A 19,350-nucleotide genomic window follows, 5' to 3' on the forward strand; every position below is an offset into this window, starting at 1 on the left:
GTTAGTACTCACACCTGTTTTGTTTCATCTTTAATTATGCTGTCAGTATTTAAGCTTTTCACGTGATTATAGTAACACTAATAAAAAGTGCATACAATGTGCAAAAATACTTGGGGAGAACTTATGAACTCAAAAGTAGGACAATTTTTAGGAGTATTTGAATGCAGTAACAAAACCAGATTCCTCTAGAGAGATTGCCCAGGTAATACATGTCCTGTAAGTCACTTTGGATAAAAGCATCTTATAAATAATGACTACTAAATGATGTGCTTCTTTACAGATGTCTCAGGGCAACTTTCTGCATAAAAATGAGTGACACCCCACTTCTCCCTCCAGCTGTTATTTGCAGTTATTCTTCCTTCGTTGTGTTTTGTGCCTAAAGGGCGCTATTTAAATAAGAGTTCAGTGAACATACCTATTTGCAAGTTAAGAGAAAATGCAACAGAGGGTAAAACAAAGCCCACACTCCCCTGCTGGTTTGTGTAAAAAGCATCTAAGGCAGGCTCATGGTCATTTAAAAGTCAAATCCAGCCATTGAAGAGCACAGCACTGAGGGACCTTTGAACAGACAGTGAAGTCAGTCTGAGAGATTCTGTTTATACTCCACCAGCACTAATGGAGCAAATCAAACACTCTCCTGCCTCAGTGCGCCATGTCTGTTTGGTCTTGCCTGGAGTTTTTAGAGGAGCCTGGACTATGAATTGCTGGGGTTATGTGATGTGCAGGGGGTATATGGGACTTTCCACTGGGAAGCATTTGGGAATGCTGATTTTTTTTCTCAACACAAAATCCCTGTGATATGCATAGTGGAGCTTTTTTAAGTTAAGAACTCCCATGAGACAACATTCGGTGGTTCTTTCCAGGGATGTTCGTGCTCAGGGTGAAATGGATAATAATTCACCTCATAATATTAGGCACATTCATTACATTCAGCCTGTCTAATATAACAAGCTTGAAATTTGACATCAGTTATTTCATAATTACTCATGTAAGGGCACAGCTAATAAATTAATCATAAAGCAAAACCCTGATTGACATTTAGAACTGATTTTTGCATCTATTGTAGGTGTCCTTGTCAAAAATTTCCTGTCTGCCTTTGGTTTGATCTACAAATGGCTGAATTCTAAATATATGACAGGAATTGATGACTTCCTGCCCTTTGCTTTGTCTCTCATGTGTCATTTTACGTAGGTGTGAGTGATGCGTTAGATGTCGATGTGATTTTTACCCTCAAAGCAAAGTCAATCTCTCATAAAACACACATCACCGCTCTGCGAAACGATGTGTATCTTTTGCTTCTGACACTTCATAGGATAGGGGGAAAAATAGCCCGTCAGTTCCGTTCGGTTTGAGATATCATCCTCTCCTTTCCCTTCGTAGGAATGTGCTTTAGATACACCGGGCTCCAATGTTGGAAGCAGATAGTTATTAGTAAGTCGTGAAACTGAAAGAGCGCTATTAGGGTGCAAATGAAGCATTGTGAAATCAAAAGTTTCCCCGGCACGCAGCAGCCTCCTGAAGGCCGGCTGATTACATCTCACCAGGTGCAGGTGGGGGAGATCCATTTTCACCGCCACACTTCTCAAATCCACTCATTACAACATGCCGCCTGATGAAGGTTTGCACTCATTAATTGGCTAGGGGAGGAGAGAGAGCATTCAAATGAACAATTATGGCAAAGGAGTTTATCTTTTTTCCTCCACACGCTCCGCAGCGTTTTCAAAGCGTCTACAATCATAATCCATTTAGTGCATACTTTTCCATTTTGTTAATGTTCTGGGGGTTCTGACCTCACAGTTTGAATGCTTTGCAATTGCGTATGGCTGAACCACAAAGCGTCACGTGCCATATAGCACACAGTCCTCTTCTCCTTGGGTGGTATAGACAGAAAATTTGTTGCAAGGCTTTACACAAAAGAGGGTGGCTGGCTTTGAAATATGTTAAAAATGACTATAGTTGTTTGAACATGTTATTATTGTAGACAATCAACATTTGATTTACATAATTTATTGGTAAATGTTGAAATTAACATTAACTAAGATTAATAAATGCTGTAGAAGTATTGTTCATTCTTAGTTCATGTTAACTAAAGTAGTTATTATAAGGTTTAATATTGTAATATATGGACATAAATTGTCTTTCCCTGCAGTAGAGTTTTTCACAATCTGTATGTACAATAAAGATCTGTTTCAGCTCTAACAAATGATAGAGGACATTTGCAAGGTGTTTCCTACAATAGACTGTAGGTACATACAGTATAGCCTAAATACCCAACTCATCCAGCTCGCATTTTGTTTTTTAAAGTAGTCCTATTATGCTTTTTTGCCTATCAACTTTTTTTTACTGTGTAATGTTGCTGTTTGAGCATGAAAAAGGTCACAAAAAGCACAAAGTTACAAAGCACAAAGTCCACTTTAAAAGTGAGTTATTCTCTATATCAGTAATCACTGTTTCTGAACTCCCTAAAACGCCTCAATTGTACTCTTGAGTTTTGCTGTTGACCAATCACAACACACTAATCCAGTTGACCAATCAGAGCACAGTGCACTATTCAGAAGGAGGGACTTCAGTTCATAGAGACCAGAACTAAACAGAGTGTTACTGACAGACTAGGAAGAGAGGTGCTGCAACAATGTAACATATATGTGGGGGGGGGGAAGTATCATTCAAACATGAAAACCTATTCTAGTAGAGCCCAAAAACAAAATGAAGACTTTGAAAAAGGGCATAATAGGTAACCTTAAAAGTATTCCATTACTATTTCAGTGTGAGAAACCACTGCAAATGATTCAGTGGGTGAATGAACTGTCCGAATGAAATTAATGTCTTTTTAAATTACGCATCACATACTGATTGAATTATACAACTAAAGGTAAAATTGGACAAACTGAATATTTTCCTTTCTTTTTGTTTGTTAGCCTTCATTTCTTAAAAGTAAAGGGTTTTTTTGTTTTTGTTGCTATTTTGTTTTATAAATGTTGCTGATATTTTATAAATAAACACTTGGTCAATATGAAAATTGCTGTGAAAATAAATGTGATTTTATGGATTTTATGTGATCGATTGATTGATTGATTCATTCATTCATTCATTGTGTACATTTTCATCAGAAGTTTTATTTTTGACTACGTTAACACTGTTCGAATCTCACTGTATATTTCATAATGAGCTCTGCTTTTATTGAATGCCTCTTCCAGGTTCTTTTATTGATGGGAGGTTAGCAGTCACCCAAAGAGGAGGTCAGCGAGAAGCAGAGGTTGGGTCTAACCCATATCACACTACACAGGACACAGATAGAGACCTGCCCCTGTTCACGACCGCTCCTCCTTACAGTGGCCTCGACCACCATCCACCTTTTAAGCCCTACCGGCCTTACGACCCCCGGGGCCAAAGCCACGAGCAGTATTTTCAAGACAGCGGAGGGGCAGTTCACCATCCCACAGTGCCATCCTCTAGTTCCCATCTCCTCCAGGATCTGTCCACACAGCTGGTCCCACACGAGGACGCGCCTCCATTCTCTGATGTAGCAGCTCCCAGAACCACCACAATGGCTCCATCGGCCGCTGCCCTCACCCAGCCCCACGTGCCCAACATCCAACACAATCCTTCAGTAGAAACGCAGAGGAAAAGCACAGAGGAACCACCCATATCCATGACCTTAGCGTCACTGACCACCACTGACACACACACATCCACACCGCCTGCTTCCAAAGAGTTAGATACAGGTGATGTGACTCCGACCTTAAACAACGAGCCTATCCCGGTGAAAAGAGACAAAGAAAAGCCCTCGATGAGCAAGGTACTTGGCACTCCAGGAAGTGATGTTGCTGTAAAAGCATCATCAATGTCTGGAGATTTGGATGACGAGACCACCACCTCCACCATCATCACCACAACTGTTATTACGACCATGCAGACTCCAGGTACCATTCACACGATCAGCGTGACTAAGATTTCCATATATTTCACACAGTTTCCTGATGCCTGATTCAGGGCTCTTCACAGGTTTACCTGCCCTGCTTGTGCCTAAAGATGTGGGTTTTAAAATGCCACTGGAAGTGATTTTGTGCCACTCTATTTGACACCTTTCTTACTATGACTTTGATAGTATTATGTAGGGTCAAAATGCCAATAAAACATAAGGTACCACATATAATGTTTACAATAATTGTTTTTAGTTGTATTTTCAATCTTGTTTTGTCCCTTGAAAATCACAGAACAAACTGCAAATCATATGATATTATGTGTTACAAATATTTTTAAAGCAAGGGAATGTGTCGTTAAAATTGAATATTAATTTGTGCAATTTACTTTTAGCATTTTAAACGACTTAGACAAAATAGTATAGAATTTGCTTGTCAACAGATTTTTAATATCAGTGCATCCCTTTTATTGAAGTTATTTAGCCCTTCCCATAACACCTGATGTACTCGCTACATCATAAGAAGAATGGCGTCTACGCTAATATTAGTCTCTCTCTGTTTATCCCGAGGCTTGCCGCAGCCTGCCAGATCCAGGCCGTATCCAGATGAGATGAAGGACCTGCATCTAGAAATGATGATAACGCATCCCTGACATTTCTACTAAAATATTCCCTGCGAAGGCCCCCTTCCCTTTCCTTTCCCTATGTATAGATAAAACGTTATCAAAATTATTCCAGTTCGCATAGATCCGCGGACACAACTAATTTTTCTGTTTTATGCAGACCAAACAAGTAATTTGGCAAATATCACTTTTTTTTTTTTTTTTTTAAAGACCAAGCTTCTGCGCACATACACACTCAAACACGCAAACCTATAGACTAAACATGTAAATGAATGGCAAGAATGCATTAAAGGTATTCGGTTTTCAGTAGGAAAGGTGTCATTTAAGTGGCCCCTAAAGTAATAATTAACAATTTTTACAATGGAAGTGATTCAATCAAAAACCAACTTTAGCTTGATAATAATTTTCCTATTGTTACTGTGAAGCTGCTTTGAAACAATATGTATTGTGAAAAGCGCTATATAAATGAAGATGACTTGACTTGACTTGACTATACATGGCTTCCTTAAGACCACTAGCCAACTAGTTGTTCAGACAACCAACTGACAGTTTGGTTATGAAAATATATAATTTTGCACATTCCTAATAACTAAGCCAAGCGTATGAATTTATATGGAGCGAGAACATATCTTGTGACCAGCAGTGCTTAACTCTAGAGGGAGATAAAGGAGCCGACAGAGCAGAAAGACCTCAAGGCTACCAGAAAATATTCGCTCACCTGCCATTTCACCAGAATTGTCCGCATGCTTCTACACAGCAGGGCAGGAAAACTGACCCTGTTGATCCAGACAGAAAATGAGAAAACCTTGAAAGACAATTAAAGATAGGAGAGAATGCAATGAAGTGAGGTGGAGAGAATGAGAAAAGGCTGGCCTCTATTGATGCACACTTTCTCTGTCTCTCTCTGTCCTTCTACCTTTTCTAATGCAGCTCCATGCAGCACCAATTTCACATCGCCGGGAGGCTACATAGAGACGCCACAGCAAGCCAGGAGTTGGTACAATACGAATGTGGACTGCACATACACCGTGACAGTCTACATGGGCTATGGGGTGGAAATTCAGGTAAATTCATCACACGGTGCTTTTGTTATTGACCCAGTCTCTGGAAATGATCTAAATTACTGTGGTAATCCAGTTTTGCTCTTTTATTCTTGAAAGGTTAAGCGTGTGATTTCTGTACCTGCAGCAATAAACAGAATTGCGAAAATAATGATTGTTTTCACACAGGTTTTGTGAAAAATCTTTCCCTGTCAGGCATTGGTTGGGCAAACAGTCAGCTTTCGCCCCAAACTGACCTCATTGGTTGATTCAGTGTTGCTCTCGAAACTGGTTGGAAATGTTTTATTAGCACCACAAAGACAGTACGCTTTTCAGAAATCAACCTGCAAACATCTTTCATATAGTTGTCTCTGAATATGAGAAAAGGCATATTCATTTCATTTTAACATCTAAAAAATTACGACCTTTAGCTTTATGAAGTTTTTTAAAGTAAAGGTCACATGTAAATGCAGCTGCTGTTCGTACATGGATGATGTATTTGAATGGTTTGGGTTTTGTTTTGGACCCTAGTGATCTGCCTACCTAGACATTTTCTTTTAGACATACTGCTGAAGTGAAGTCTGTTCCAAATGTTGTTAAAATATGCTGTATTAGAAGTTATTTTGCAAGTATAGTCATGGAAAATCCCAGAATCCAATAATGATTAATTAATGAATTAATTTTTGTCATGACAACTGTTTGGCATGGTAATAGATATGACAATGTTGATATGTTTGGTATTGGCGGAAGTACGGGACTTGCTACTGCCAATATATACACGACACTCTGCTGTGAGCAAGTAAGACATGCTGTATGCTGTAGCATACATGAATTATCCGTAGCAGATTTATACAGGTGCAGCTGGAGAAGGTGGAGGGTTTCCGAAAGAACACTGCAACTGCTACAGCAAATGCTGAACAAGTATTTGAAGGTTGAAAAAGCAAGCTCATTGGCTACTGATACAGCAGAAACCAATCAGCTGTGCCCAATAGAGAATGATGTGATTGCAAGCAGATTGAGTTAAGCCTGTGCCATCTAGAGTTTCATGACAGAACTTTACATTAATTTACTAATTTAATTAGTTTGTTGTTTATTTATTAAGATGGTGAACTGAGTTGGGAAATGTCAATTCTACATACAGTATAACTGTATTTTAATCAGTAGTGAAGAATATTGTTAAAGGGATAGTTCACCCAAAAATGACAATTCTGTCATTTATTACTCACCCTCATGTCGTTCCACACCCGTAAGACCTCAGTAAGGCCTGCATTGCCAGAAAGACAATTAACACTTTCAATGCCTAGAAAGCTACTAAAGACGTATTTAAAACAGTTCATGTGACTACAGTGGTTCAACCTTAATGTTATGAAGCGACAAGAATACTTTTTGTGCACCAAAAAACAAAATAATGACTTTATTCAACAATATCTAGTGATGGACGATTTCAAAACACTGCTTCATGAAGCTTCGAAGCTTTAGGAATCTTTTGTTTCTAATCAGTGGTTCGGAGCGCGTATCAAACTGCCAAAGTCACGTGATTTTAGTAAACGAGGCTTCATAACATCATAAGTGTTTCAAAATTTCAATGGTTCACCACTGGGGGGGGGCGTGATTTTGGCAGTTTGATACACACTCCGAACCACTGATTCGAAACAAAAGATTCGTAAAGCTTCAAAGCTTCATGAAGCAGTGTTTTGAAATCGCCCATCACTAGATATTGTTGAATAAAGTTGTTATTTTGTTTTTTTGGTGCACAAAAAATATTCTTGTCGCTTCATAACATTAAGGTTGAACCACTGTAGTCACATGAAACATTTTAAATATGTCTTTAGTAGCTTTCAGGGCATTGAAAGTGTTAATTGTCTTGCTGGAAATGCAGGCCTCACTGAGCCATCGGATTTTATCAAAAATATCTTAATTTGTGTTCTGAAGATGAACGAAGGTCTTACGGGTGTGGAACGACATGAGGGTGAGTAATTAATGACAGAATTTTAATTTTTGGGTGAACTAACCCTTTAAAAAATATTTTTGTCTTATAAAATTCACCCCATAAAAGTGAGCCTAACTGTTAAATATTAACAGTACTATTTTATTTTATTTTATTTTCAATATATTAGTTTGTGCTCAGTTTTTCTCTTTCATAACATACAGTTCACAAGCAAATTTTGGTTAGGCTCCATTTTGGTCAGGATGCTGCCTGTGTAGACAGTATAGACTGCATGGAAGCTCACTAGGGTTTGGAACAAAACCATGATGTGTGTCCTCGCAAGAATCACCTTCATCCATATGATTAACTGCAGCCTCCTTCATAAAATATACAATAGCCATTACCTCTCTGACCTTCCAGATGGTTTGGCTAATATATCTTGAATAGTGAAGATCGCACATACCAGATCACTGTCAACCATCATGCGCAGCTGCTCTGGCCTTTAAGTTGGTAGGGAGAAAAGGACGGTGAGAGGGAGGGGAGCCTTGTGTCTCATCTCATTCCTCCTCTCCTTGTACAGACTTGTTAACCCAGGACAGTGTATAAATATCTCTCTCTTTTCCAGCAATTATTCAATGTGACTGATATGTGCAGAAGCTACACAGTTCCTCCCCTAATTAATTGCTTATGGATTATCTGTCCTCTCCTTTTGTTTGTTTACGGTATTCTTTAATGCCCTCCTGTTAAACTGTCTCTCAAGCAACTCTTAACTTAATTAAAGCAGCCCCATCCTTCTGCTGATAGACAAAAATAATGTTTAATTCAGACAATGCGAAGACCTGCTTTGCATTTGCCGTGGTCTTACAGCTTAATTTATTTGATCGGTCCTGCTTAAGCCTCTGATCCAGAAGCCTCTCTGAATGCCGTACAATACAGTTTTGAGACCTTGTGAAGATCTTGGACTTTGAAGACGGTCATCAGGAAGGTTAAACTGCATTTAAGCCATTTCCATCATTTGATCGAGGAAGATAAAAAAAGCTTTGATTCTTTAGATTGCGCCATTTTCGCTTCTTGCTCCTGCTGCATGGCCGTGGCCTTCACCTGCTGGATTCCTCTGGGAATCAGGTATTAGTGGTGGCGGGTGGTTGCTGACCTTGCATGTTGAGGGCTGTGCTGGACAGAGGGCTCATCACCTGTACAGACCTGACCTGCTGATCCAGGCCAAATGGCTAAACCCTCATCAGTCTGAGCTCAGCGAAGGGAGCTCAGGTCGTGGCTCACTCTTCCTTTAATAACCAGATACTGAACTTTAGACTTCATCTCCCCTGAGAGCTACATCCTGCTGAACTCTCCTACGGTGATGGAGATGAGTCATCTGAGGAAGTACAGCAGCTGTAAGGTGCTCGCGTTCAAATATCATCTGTGTAGTGCCAGTTCAAAACATCCTTTTTCGTTGAGGATCCATTTCTTGATGGAAGTTGAGTTTGATCTTATTTGACCCAATTATTCTGCATTTTTAAAAAATATTTTTTTTCTCCAGCGGATTTCTGTTATTTGGTAAATAGTATCTTGACCCGGGTATAGGCCTTACTTCATTTTCCGCGTCCCGCTCCATCTCGTGCACAGTTGAGCGCACAAGCCTTTCAAAGTAGCCTATACTCCTCTGGCCTTGAAAGAGCGCGGAAAGAGTTCGTGCGCACTATCTAGTGGACTGCTGTTTCCCCCCCCGCTCACACATATATGATTCGACTGTAAGTCGACTATAGGCAATCTGATTCGACTATGTAAATCTGTAGTCGGGGACACCCCTAAAAGCATTCAAGTACACACACATATATATATATATATATATATATATATATATATATATATAGTGAAAATGTAATGAAATGCAGCTTTTATTCAGTGAAATTAGATGGGGACCAGGAACTGCTGTGATTTTATTGTTTATTTTAGTGCTGAATTTGTATAATGGTACTTTTGACATCCCTGGTGTCTGTATTTTCCATATGTTAAGCTTCATCCTCAGATGGAACAGAAGATCACTATTATAGTAAGAGAAAATACATTGCAAAATGCTCCATTAGTAGTTGCTTGACATTACAGCTAAACGTACCGGAAATGAGAACAAAAAGAAAAAAAAAACTATTCTTTTTAAGTGTCTTGAATTTCAGGTTCTAATGTATTAGTGCCTGAACATACAGTTTAATGTAATGATCTTTACACCAATGTTGCCCGCAAGCAAGACATATCTTGTCTATTAGGGCTGAGCAGAAAAAAATAGCTCATCCTTATTCCCAGTTCTGTTTTGGACAGAGAGTAGATGTTTAATACGGCAGCCTGGTGCTTGGAGATCACTTTTGTCCACTCAGCCATGACAGTTGCCATGACTCTGGGTATTATCACTGCTTGTAAACAATTACCAAGTTAATAAGAGAGCAAGATGGCACATTGGAAATTTAATGAGTTTGAATCTTGGGGTGCTGAGGAGTGCAGGCTAACACCTAGAGCTTAAAGCTATCCACCCTATTTTTCAACATGGAAGTAAGCTATTCCGATTCATATTGCAGTCTTTCTACAGCTTAACAGGAAGCCTTGCATGTTTAAGTTAATGCAGAGCCCACTCTTATGTTAAAAATGCTTGAAAAAAGAAAAGCTGAAGTGTGTAATTTCTGCATTACTAAACGGAATTAATGACTCTTTTCTCACAGGTTTCCACAAACACACCCGTCATCAGCCATTGGTCGAGCAAACACTTTGCTGTGCCTTAAACTTGTGCCATTGGTTGAGCCACTGTTGCTGGGTCAGACTGATCGATGCATAAACAAACAGAGCAATGTTTTGATAGTGCCACATTGTTTATACTTTCCGTCTCTGCACATTAAGCTATGATTGAAGAATTCAGTTTTTTTTTTTAAATTATACATTTTAGCTTAAATATAAGCTTAATAAGAGCTTACAATTTTTACAATGCTTTACAGTCTTACAATCTCATCTCATCAGTACATTGATTTCACTAATTGCTTGAAACTAAATATTGCAACTGCTTGTACATTTATCTCTTATTGCTTGAGAAACATCTTTTTTCCTGTTGTTCATACAGCTATTTTTCAGTGTTAATTGCAAAGCTATTTTCATATCTTTTCCTTGCTAGAATTGTGTGACCTTGTTGTCATCCCACCTACAACATGGAAAAAATAAGCCAGTGTCAAGTGATTATCCACCTCCTGTAGTGGCGCTAGGGCGGGGCTTGCTAGGGCTATAGCTCCATCAGAAATTTGCATAGCACAGACACGCACGTCCTGATTTTGCAGAGTTAGATGCGTTCCTGGGTCAACATAATTTGTTGATCCTGGAACAACATTACTGTTCGAAAATGTAATCTTATATCCCTACCCTAAACCTAACCCTAGTTATCCCTAAAATCAGAGGAAAATGATAGGTGAATAACACTGATGTAGAAGCACGTAACCCTGGTTGTAAACTCTAAACTTGTCCCTTAAATCTAATTGGTTGATTGGAATGTTGTTCCAGGATCAACAAAGATGTTGCACTTGGTGAAATCAGGTTCTGTGCACAGGTACAGCCCCCATAAGGACTTACAAATGATTTTCCTGTTTTTTACCTCTATGTAAAAACAATTATCTTTATGGGGAGAATCAATTAGGCCGCACTCAGGTATGGATTTCATTAGTAATTATGGATTGCATTAGCAATCATTTTAAATTTATCATACACAGCCAGTCGTCAGTCGTAAGGTTTTATTAAACCATTATTGATTCAAAGAACTGATAAGGTAATAATAAAAATGTGTTCAGCAAAATAGATATAACATAAATACAATTTGATTTGATTCTAAATGTATAGTTTTAAGAGAAATTATTATGTAAATAAAATGCCTTAAATACAGGATTTTGAAATGTAAAAGCTGTGTTGTGTCTAAACAGTGCTAGATGACTGAAACTGAATGTTGTTTAGTTGTTAGGTGTTCGTTACTTACACAATTCATTTATTCTATTAGCACCTCCTCTGATCTGTAAGCCAGAGATATTTGGAAGAATGTTTGTAACCAAGCAGATCTCGCCGAGGGGGAGATCTGCTTGGTTACAAACATTCCTCTAAATGTCTTCCTTTGTGTACAGCAGAACAAAGAAATTTATACAGGTTTGGAACAACTTGAGGGGGAGTAAATGATTCATTTTGTCATCATTTACTCACCCTCATGTTTTTCCAACATGTTTGACTGTCTGTCTGTATGTTTTGAAAATGTTCGTCGTGGGTTTTTTTTATTTTTTTATAGGGACTAGTGTTGTTTTGGACCTCACTGACTTGCATTGTATGGAAAAATACATTTTAAACATTTTAAACAATCTTCCTGCAAGTGTCCTGCAAAGAAAGTTACAGGTTTGGTATGACATGAATACCAAATGAAATGATGACAGAATTGTCATTTGTAGTTGAACTATCCTTTTAATAAAGAGTGTGTTAGAGCCTGACAGAAATTACTGTGGTGCGTTTGACATATTTCAGTCAGCTACAGATTTTCTGTCGGTTGTAACATTGTGATTCAAATATCAACCATATAATTTCATGAGGAATGAAGCAGCTGACATTCAGATGGATGGAGTTATCTGCTTCACAGTTTGTAGATTTCTGCTTTTGTATTATTCATACTCGGCTCTTCGGCCAAACGCTTGGCTTATTATGGTTAGCATCTCCATGCTGCCTGAGCGATTTAGTATTTTTAACTGTGCTGTCTCCCCTTCATGCTGACTCATCAGTGCAGTGATCACGCATCCCGAGTCTGGATGGTTCAAGCCTAAATGGACCCACAGATATTCCCGAGTATGTGCAGAAACTATCAATGCGATCCATGGGTTGATACGGCAATATGGATTGGATGCTTAAACAGCACCGTGAGCAGTTAGAGGGTCAAAACTTAAGTAGCTATCCACTAGAGTGAGAGGGATCCATAAGTCGTCTCCAGAACCATGGGTGGCGCATGGATATTGAGCGAGGGTCGATACTCTCAACTGCTCTGGATTAAGTGGGTCCACTGTACAGTTCAATAAATATAGTTTGGTCTCCAGCCTGTCTGAGCTGATAGCTGAGATTGATTTGGATGCATTTGTCAACCTGGACAGTTAAACACCCAGAAGTCTGTTGGCAGGGTCCCTTCAAAATGTCAGTTCAACAAAGTGCTTTGCTTACGGAGATTTTTTTTTCTCTGCAAGGATCTTCTTCGATTCTCAAGGACTAAGTGTTTATTTCTTCTGATTTGGTGTGAAATGGTGGTCATAATTGGGTCAATGAAAAGAGTGTCCATGATAAAGAAAACGAAAATGGTGCCATGTTCTTAGAAATATACTCTTTGTATTCATGTTGGAATTATATGGGTTTGAAGAACCTCTACATTTAAAATTCAAATTATGCCATACAACTTTTGTTTCAATAACTCTATGCTTTTGAGCCTTTTTTTATTGTGATATCAGAACTTTATCACCCAGTGTTGTTACTTTTTGCTTAAAATACTCTTTCTAATGAACCTAAGATGTTTTTGGGAGCTGTATGGAGTTTGGATATTGCAGTGAAATTGTGCTCAGTAGGTCCAAAATGTACTTTAAAGTGAATTTCATGGTGTCTCTTATTTGGCTTCTCAGTTTGGTACTCATCTACCAGATTGAAGATGCAAGTCCTTAAATATCCACATCTTTTTTTTTTTCTTCTTTTTTTAGATGTTGAGTGGAGTTATTGCTGCGATCTCTGATCAAAGCTGCTCTCGGTGCTGTACATCTGAGGTTTTGAGCCAATTCACCTCACACATCAGTGTTTGAAGTATCATTCTCCTCAATAGCATGGATCAATAACCTCAGACAGCACAATTTCATCTGCCCTCCTCCACAGCTCACTTATAACTAGAGGGCTAATGGTCAAGCTTTATTAATAGCCTGTCACTTGTTTTCATGAGTCCTGTCCTCTATGCTGACACAGTTTGTGGCGCTGCCTGTACAGGACGCTGCTCGTGCCCAGAACTAAACACTGATGTTATTTTACAAGAGTGGATGTGTAGAAATTAGATCCTAATGTTTTGCAGAAGACAGTAATCGTATCCCTTGCAGGGGATACTTCAATGTAGCTTAATCTTTTGTAGATTTAAGACATAAAAGTAAAGGCCTTAACCAGCCAGGAGAGATTTGTGCTAAACTCATTTGAATTTGAATAGTGCAGTTTAGCTATGGAATGAGGTTATAACAAGGCCACTCTCCTAATTTTCCCCATTCCCTTCAAAGCCGCCAGGAACCTTTTGCTGTTTCATGAAGGAGAACACAATGAATTAATGTACAATAATATAGTTGAAAGGGTTTTATGACTGCTATCATTCATAAAACTTATCCATGAAATAAGTCACATTTTCCCAAATGTAACCGCAAATTATCTTCTAATGACACAAAAATCGGTCTCGAGGATAAAGTCTATATTTAGGGTTGTCTCTAAACCAGAATTTCAGCACTAGTGATTCTTAATATCAATTTTTGATACAACAGCAGAACATAATGTGCTAATGAACACACTCTTTTATTTAAATTAGTTTAAATTAAATTAAATGTTAACAATTAAATATCAAATTAAAGGGTTAGTTCACCCAAAAATGAAAATGATGTCATTAGTTACTCACCCTCATGTCGTTCCACACCCGTAAGACCTTCATTCATCTTCAGAACACAAGAAATTTTTGATGAAATCCGATGGCTCAGTGAGGCCTCCATTGACAGCAAGATAATTAACACTTTCAAATGTCCAGAAAGCTACTAAAAACATATTTAAAACAGTTCATGTGACTACAGTGGTTCAACCTTAATATTATAAAGCGACGAGAATACTTTTTTGTGCACCAAAAAAAAAAAAAAAAAAAAACGACTTTTCAACAATATCTAGTGATGGGTGATTTCAAAACACTTCACACACACAGAATTTTCATTTTTGGGTGAACTAACCCTTTAAATCAGTTAAGTTATATTTCTCATACAAATAAGCAAATTTTTCATTTATTCCATTTTTATTAAATTTAAAAAACAAGCACATTCCGAGCAATTAAAAACACTAGAACAAATGTGTCTAAAGGCAGTATTATCAAGTATACAGCAAACCTTCAGAAATTTTTTTAAAAAATCACATTGCAAATCACAAAATGAAACAGCTTAAATTATTTTATTACAAAAACCTTAAAACATAGGGCTACATAACACAACACAAACATAACAATTAAGGTCACTTAAAATAAAAGATGTTATTCGCATCTGTCATGTTGAAACTATTGGTTGCACGTAGCTTGTTTTTTAGGTTATACGCTAGACTCACTGGTGCACTCAATGGCTATATTGGAATTGTATACTTCTAAATATATATATAAATGTCCATTCTACAGTCGTTGTAATGGATTGACCTTCTACATTTCAGTATACAACAAAGCTTACTGTATTGAATACTGCAGTATCACACTATGCAACACGTTTGTCCTTCCATTTCCAGAATGATATTTAAAAAATCTTTTTCTAACATTCTCTTTCTTGACTCATTTGATTTGACTGACAAAAATTAAGATATTACACACAATCTTATTATTTTATTGAATGAAAAATAATCGTTTTTATTTTTAAAACGATTGGATGCCATTTCTGTTTAAAATCTAATTGACTATTGCCTGTTGTTTCACTTACTATTTAATGTATGTTATACACTTTTAAATGTATATTAATTTAATGTAAAATATACAGTGTGTGCTGCAAAATATTCAATAAATAGTGAGCTAGTATTCCATTTTGAACATAACCAAAGAACAACTAGGAAGTGCCATCTTCCAGTAGATTACCATAATAATTCACATATTAACACTGTTATTTTATTTTAGAATTGAGTGCAATTCTCACTATTAACTAGTTGCTTATTAGCATGCATATTGGCTGTTTATTAGTGCTTATAAAGCACATATTAATGCCTTATTCTGCATGATCATATTCTACATCCCTTAATCTTACCCAATACCTAAACTTAACAACTATCTTACTAACTATTAATGAACAGTAATTAGGAGTTTATTGAGGCAAAAGTCATAGTTAATAATTAGTTAATAGTAAGAATTGGACCATAATCTAAAGTGTGACTGAATTGAAGACCTCATAATGAATTTAAAGTAGATATATTTGTCATTTGTGATTCTGCTCTTTAAACACTTTTCATACATTTTAACATTTGAATGATTCACTGATTATGATTTCAAGACATTTAGATTTTACTTCTATTTTTCTTCTTGTTTCAATGGTAATAACACACACACAATTAGCACAACAGTAGCACACTTGATTACAATCAATCCATTTAACCTAATGGAATTATTACAGTTTTACCCGAATAAACTCTAATAATCAAGTCATGCAATTCTAATCTAATAAGGTAATGTGCATGTAACTCTGTGGATCACATGCCAGCCATGAGACACCCTTGAGTGTTTCTACCAATGTCATCTCCCATTGCCCTTGATAAATGCAGGGCGTCTATTGTACAATAAGCTTCATGCATTAGAATGCAGGGGCACCTGAGTGAGGAAACTCAGTTAATTTATCAGCGTCCATCGGAATTAATTACAGATCCGGAGTGTGAAAGTCAGCCGTGCCTAATCACATGGGCGCAACGTCCCGCAAGCGTCATTTATTTCAAGGCGCACCGCCCCGTGGCTTATTTGAAACCGGTGTTAGTGCACTGCCGTGCAGTTCTCCTCTTGACTAATTGTGTTTGTCCTGACGACGCGCTTTTCTGTCCTACCTGTTCTCTCTGACTGATTGGTTCTGTCTTTTTCGTCACAGTTATCTGAGGAGAGTTTCGCACTTCTTTGTGTCTTGCTTGAGATCAGCAAACAGTGTGCCTTATCTGCACTTTAGATGGAAACTTAGCAACTTTGTGTTCAGTAAACATAGTCTGGAGTTGTTGTTTTGTAAGCTGAATATATATATATATAATTTTATTGTGTATATATAATTTCCACTGTGTAATATTTTATATATTTATAAGGCTTCTTCCAGACCACTTTTCTTTGTTTTCTCTTTATTTTATTATTTTATTGCCCTCTGCTTCTTTATGCATTTTTGCTGTTTTTATGCTCTAGACCTGCACTGTTGTTTCCATGGTATCCAGTGTGTGTACTGATGTGTTTTTGTTAATAGATGGGAACAGAACGTGACAGACGGACTGATGATGATTTCTCATAATAAAAGGTCACTCTTGTCTTATGGTCAATCCAATCCAAAAAGATGGTCACACACACCCAGTTCTTATTTTCTTCTCTCATCTCACAGTTTGTTTTAATTCCTCCTTCATCCCCTCAAAATACTATCTTCAATCTGTATCCTCCGACCAGGGCCTCAGATATAATGTTCATGCAAACAGCACCATTTTAGCTGCAGCCATCTTGTTCGGCTCATTTTATTGCCGCCTTCATTCAGTGTACGCCTCCATGTGGAGAATGAAAAGGGCCATGGAATGAAAGTCAGGCAGTAGTGAGCAGCGCTGCCTTCCAGCAAATTCTCCCCAGCGCCTATTAAAACCTCTCTGGCTTGGTAGATTGCGTACATGAGGTTAAAATTGGAAATGCATTAAATTGAATGGGGGGGCCTTGAAACTGGGAACGGCACTGGAGAATTGGTTCGAAAGGGCGTTATCTGCCTGCTTGGGCCCCTTAAAGAATTTAATTGACACTCACCTGTCGATAAATGCAAAAAGGCTGCATAACAAGGGTTTTTTGATGAAAATTTAAAAGTAAAGTGTGGAGTTGGATGATTCATTGGAACAAGGCTTGCATATTGGGTTACATATTGACCATAAGGAAAAATCAAGTGTGTTCGTATACTTCCACTGTCAATACTGCGAACTGTGTGATTCATGTTAGGCTCTCCCACACACTTTTCATGAAGAACTGGCAATGGTTTGTTCTAAAGTGAGAACAAACAGACTGGGCTTCTTCAGTTAAGTACAGGGCCAAGAACAGAGAGACTAATTAGGTAGTCAACTTAAAGGGACAGTTCACTGAAAAATGCTGTGAAGCTCCAAATTGACAAAAAAAGAAAAAAAAAAGAAAAGAAAAAGAAAACGGTAAAAATATGATAAAAGTGATTCATTTGACTTTTGCTATATTTCACAGAAACAAACAAAAAATTCATTTAATTTTAAAATTATTCATTGAAAATCTTGACATCTGCTCAAGATGTTCTTGGTTTGTGATGTGTGACTGATTCATGATATGAATAGTTCTTTTGAATCTGTTCTTTTCAGTGAATTGGGTCATAAAGTCAGACTGAATGAGTGGAGGTACAGCATACTGATTCAGTCCAGTTGCAGGATTTACCAGCTCATTAGATGGTAACATTAACAGTGAATAACTTAAAATTTTGCGCTGTCCATCACACAAATTAATTGTATGACTTCAGAAAACTTGGGCTATTTTGCATGAATCATATGAACTATGATCATTTTTATGGTGCTTTGGTCATATTTTTAAATATGGAAAGCTTCAGTCAACATTAAATAACTGTAATAGCTGGCAAAATTGCAGAGTACATTACTTAAAATTCCAGTAAATTACTCCTTTTGTGTTCCAAGGAAGAAGGAACTTCATGAGGGTGAGTAAATAATGATGGAATATTCCTTTTTCTTTAAGCATCCTTTTGTTTTTCATTATTTCCCTCTCCATCTCTCTCACTCACTGTTATGTTCACCACATTTAATCACTGCTTGTCCTCTGTCGCCACACTTCTATTGTATTTTGATTACACTTCTATTGCTTTAGCGAGGCTTTGCAATAGTCCTCCAAAGGGCTGAGAGGAACACAATTATGAAATTATGATAATGCACTCATAACACCACACAGGGGATGCGAAAGCACAGACAAGCTCTAAAAGGTGCTCATGAACCATGCTCGACATTTATATCGTCAAATACACCTGTGAGATGGTGCGAAAAACACAGAATGACGGCGATGGCTGTAGCCTTCCACCTTTCCCGTCTGAGCCCAAAGGCTTTTACGTGCATGTCGATCTCCTGAACATCAGGCCGCGTTTCTCCCCCCGCCCTTCCTGAAGGTCGCTGGCCACCAAGGGCGAGTTCTTCCGTGCGTAATCCTTTCTGACACCGCTTCAGTGCCATTTTCGCTCATAGAGTGAACGCTACTGTCGACCCCACTTTGCTTCACCCTAAAATCATATACGACAACCGTTAAAGAGAGCTCTCGCTCTTTTGTTCTGGAGTTTTAAATGAACCAACTGCTGTTTGCGCTTCTGATCATGATTCATATGGTGGATATGTTGGATATTACAATTTTAAAATCTCTCTGGTTCATTTGATTGTTTAATGAACCTTCACACATGTAGCAAGCAATGAGGTGATAAGGAGAGCAAAGTGGTTTTTTGAGTTAGTGACATGATGCTCATTTATTATCTAATAATTTATTCAGAAATGAAAACACTTGAAAACACATTTTTGAATTAAAATTAATTTTGATATTTGTAGGGGGGTCAAAAATATTGAGTTGAGACAACTGGCCTGATACAATGAGGAAAAAGCCTTTTTTAAAAAAAAAAACAAATTCTTCATAATCTACATCATTATAATCTTCATAATCAGCGCATTTCAGATTAGTGCATTAGTGGCTCTTACCGCAGGTTACATCGTTACACCAGTAGGTTTCGACAACTATATTTATGATATTTATATCTATAGTCAACAGTGCTAATTCATTCAGAAGTGAAACAAAGTGACTTATGAATGAGTCATTGAATCATTCACTCAGCC

The 19,350-nt window shown here is 37.7% G+C and overlaps 1 protein-coding gene across 1 annotated transcript in view; it reads left to right on the top strand.

Annotated features, from left to right (window-relative positions):
• The window catches only part of sez6b (seizure related 6 homolog b), a 210,156-nt gene that overhangs the window by 97,142 nt on the left and 93,664 nt on the right, over positions 1 to 19,350 (top strand). The window contains exons 2-3 of the mRNA XM_051863533.1: positions 3,198 to 3,923; positions 5,476 to 5,609. Of these exons, the coding sequence (XP_051719493.1) occupies positions 3,198 to 3,923; positions 5,476 to 5,609 (860 nt within the window). The remainder of the gene's footprint in view (positions 1 to 3,197; positions 3,924 to 5,475; positions 5,610 to 19,350) is intronic.

This window comes from Ctenopharyngodon idella, chromosome 15 (assembly GCF_019924925.1).
Source record: "Ctenopharyngodon idella isolate HZGC_01 chromosome 15, HZGC01, whole genome shotgun sequence".
Taxonomy (NCBI): Eukaryota; Metazoa; Chordata; class Actinopteri; order Cypriniformes; family Xenocyprididae; genus Ctenopharyngodon; species Ctenopharyngodon idella.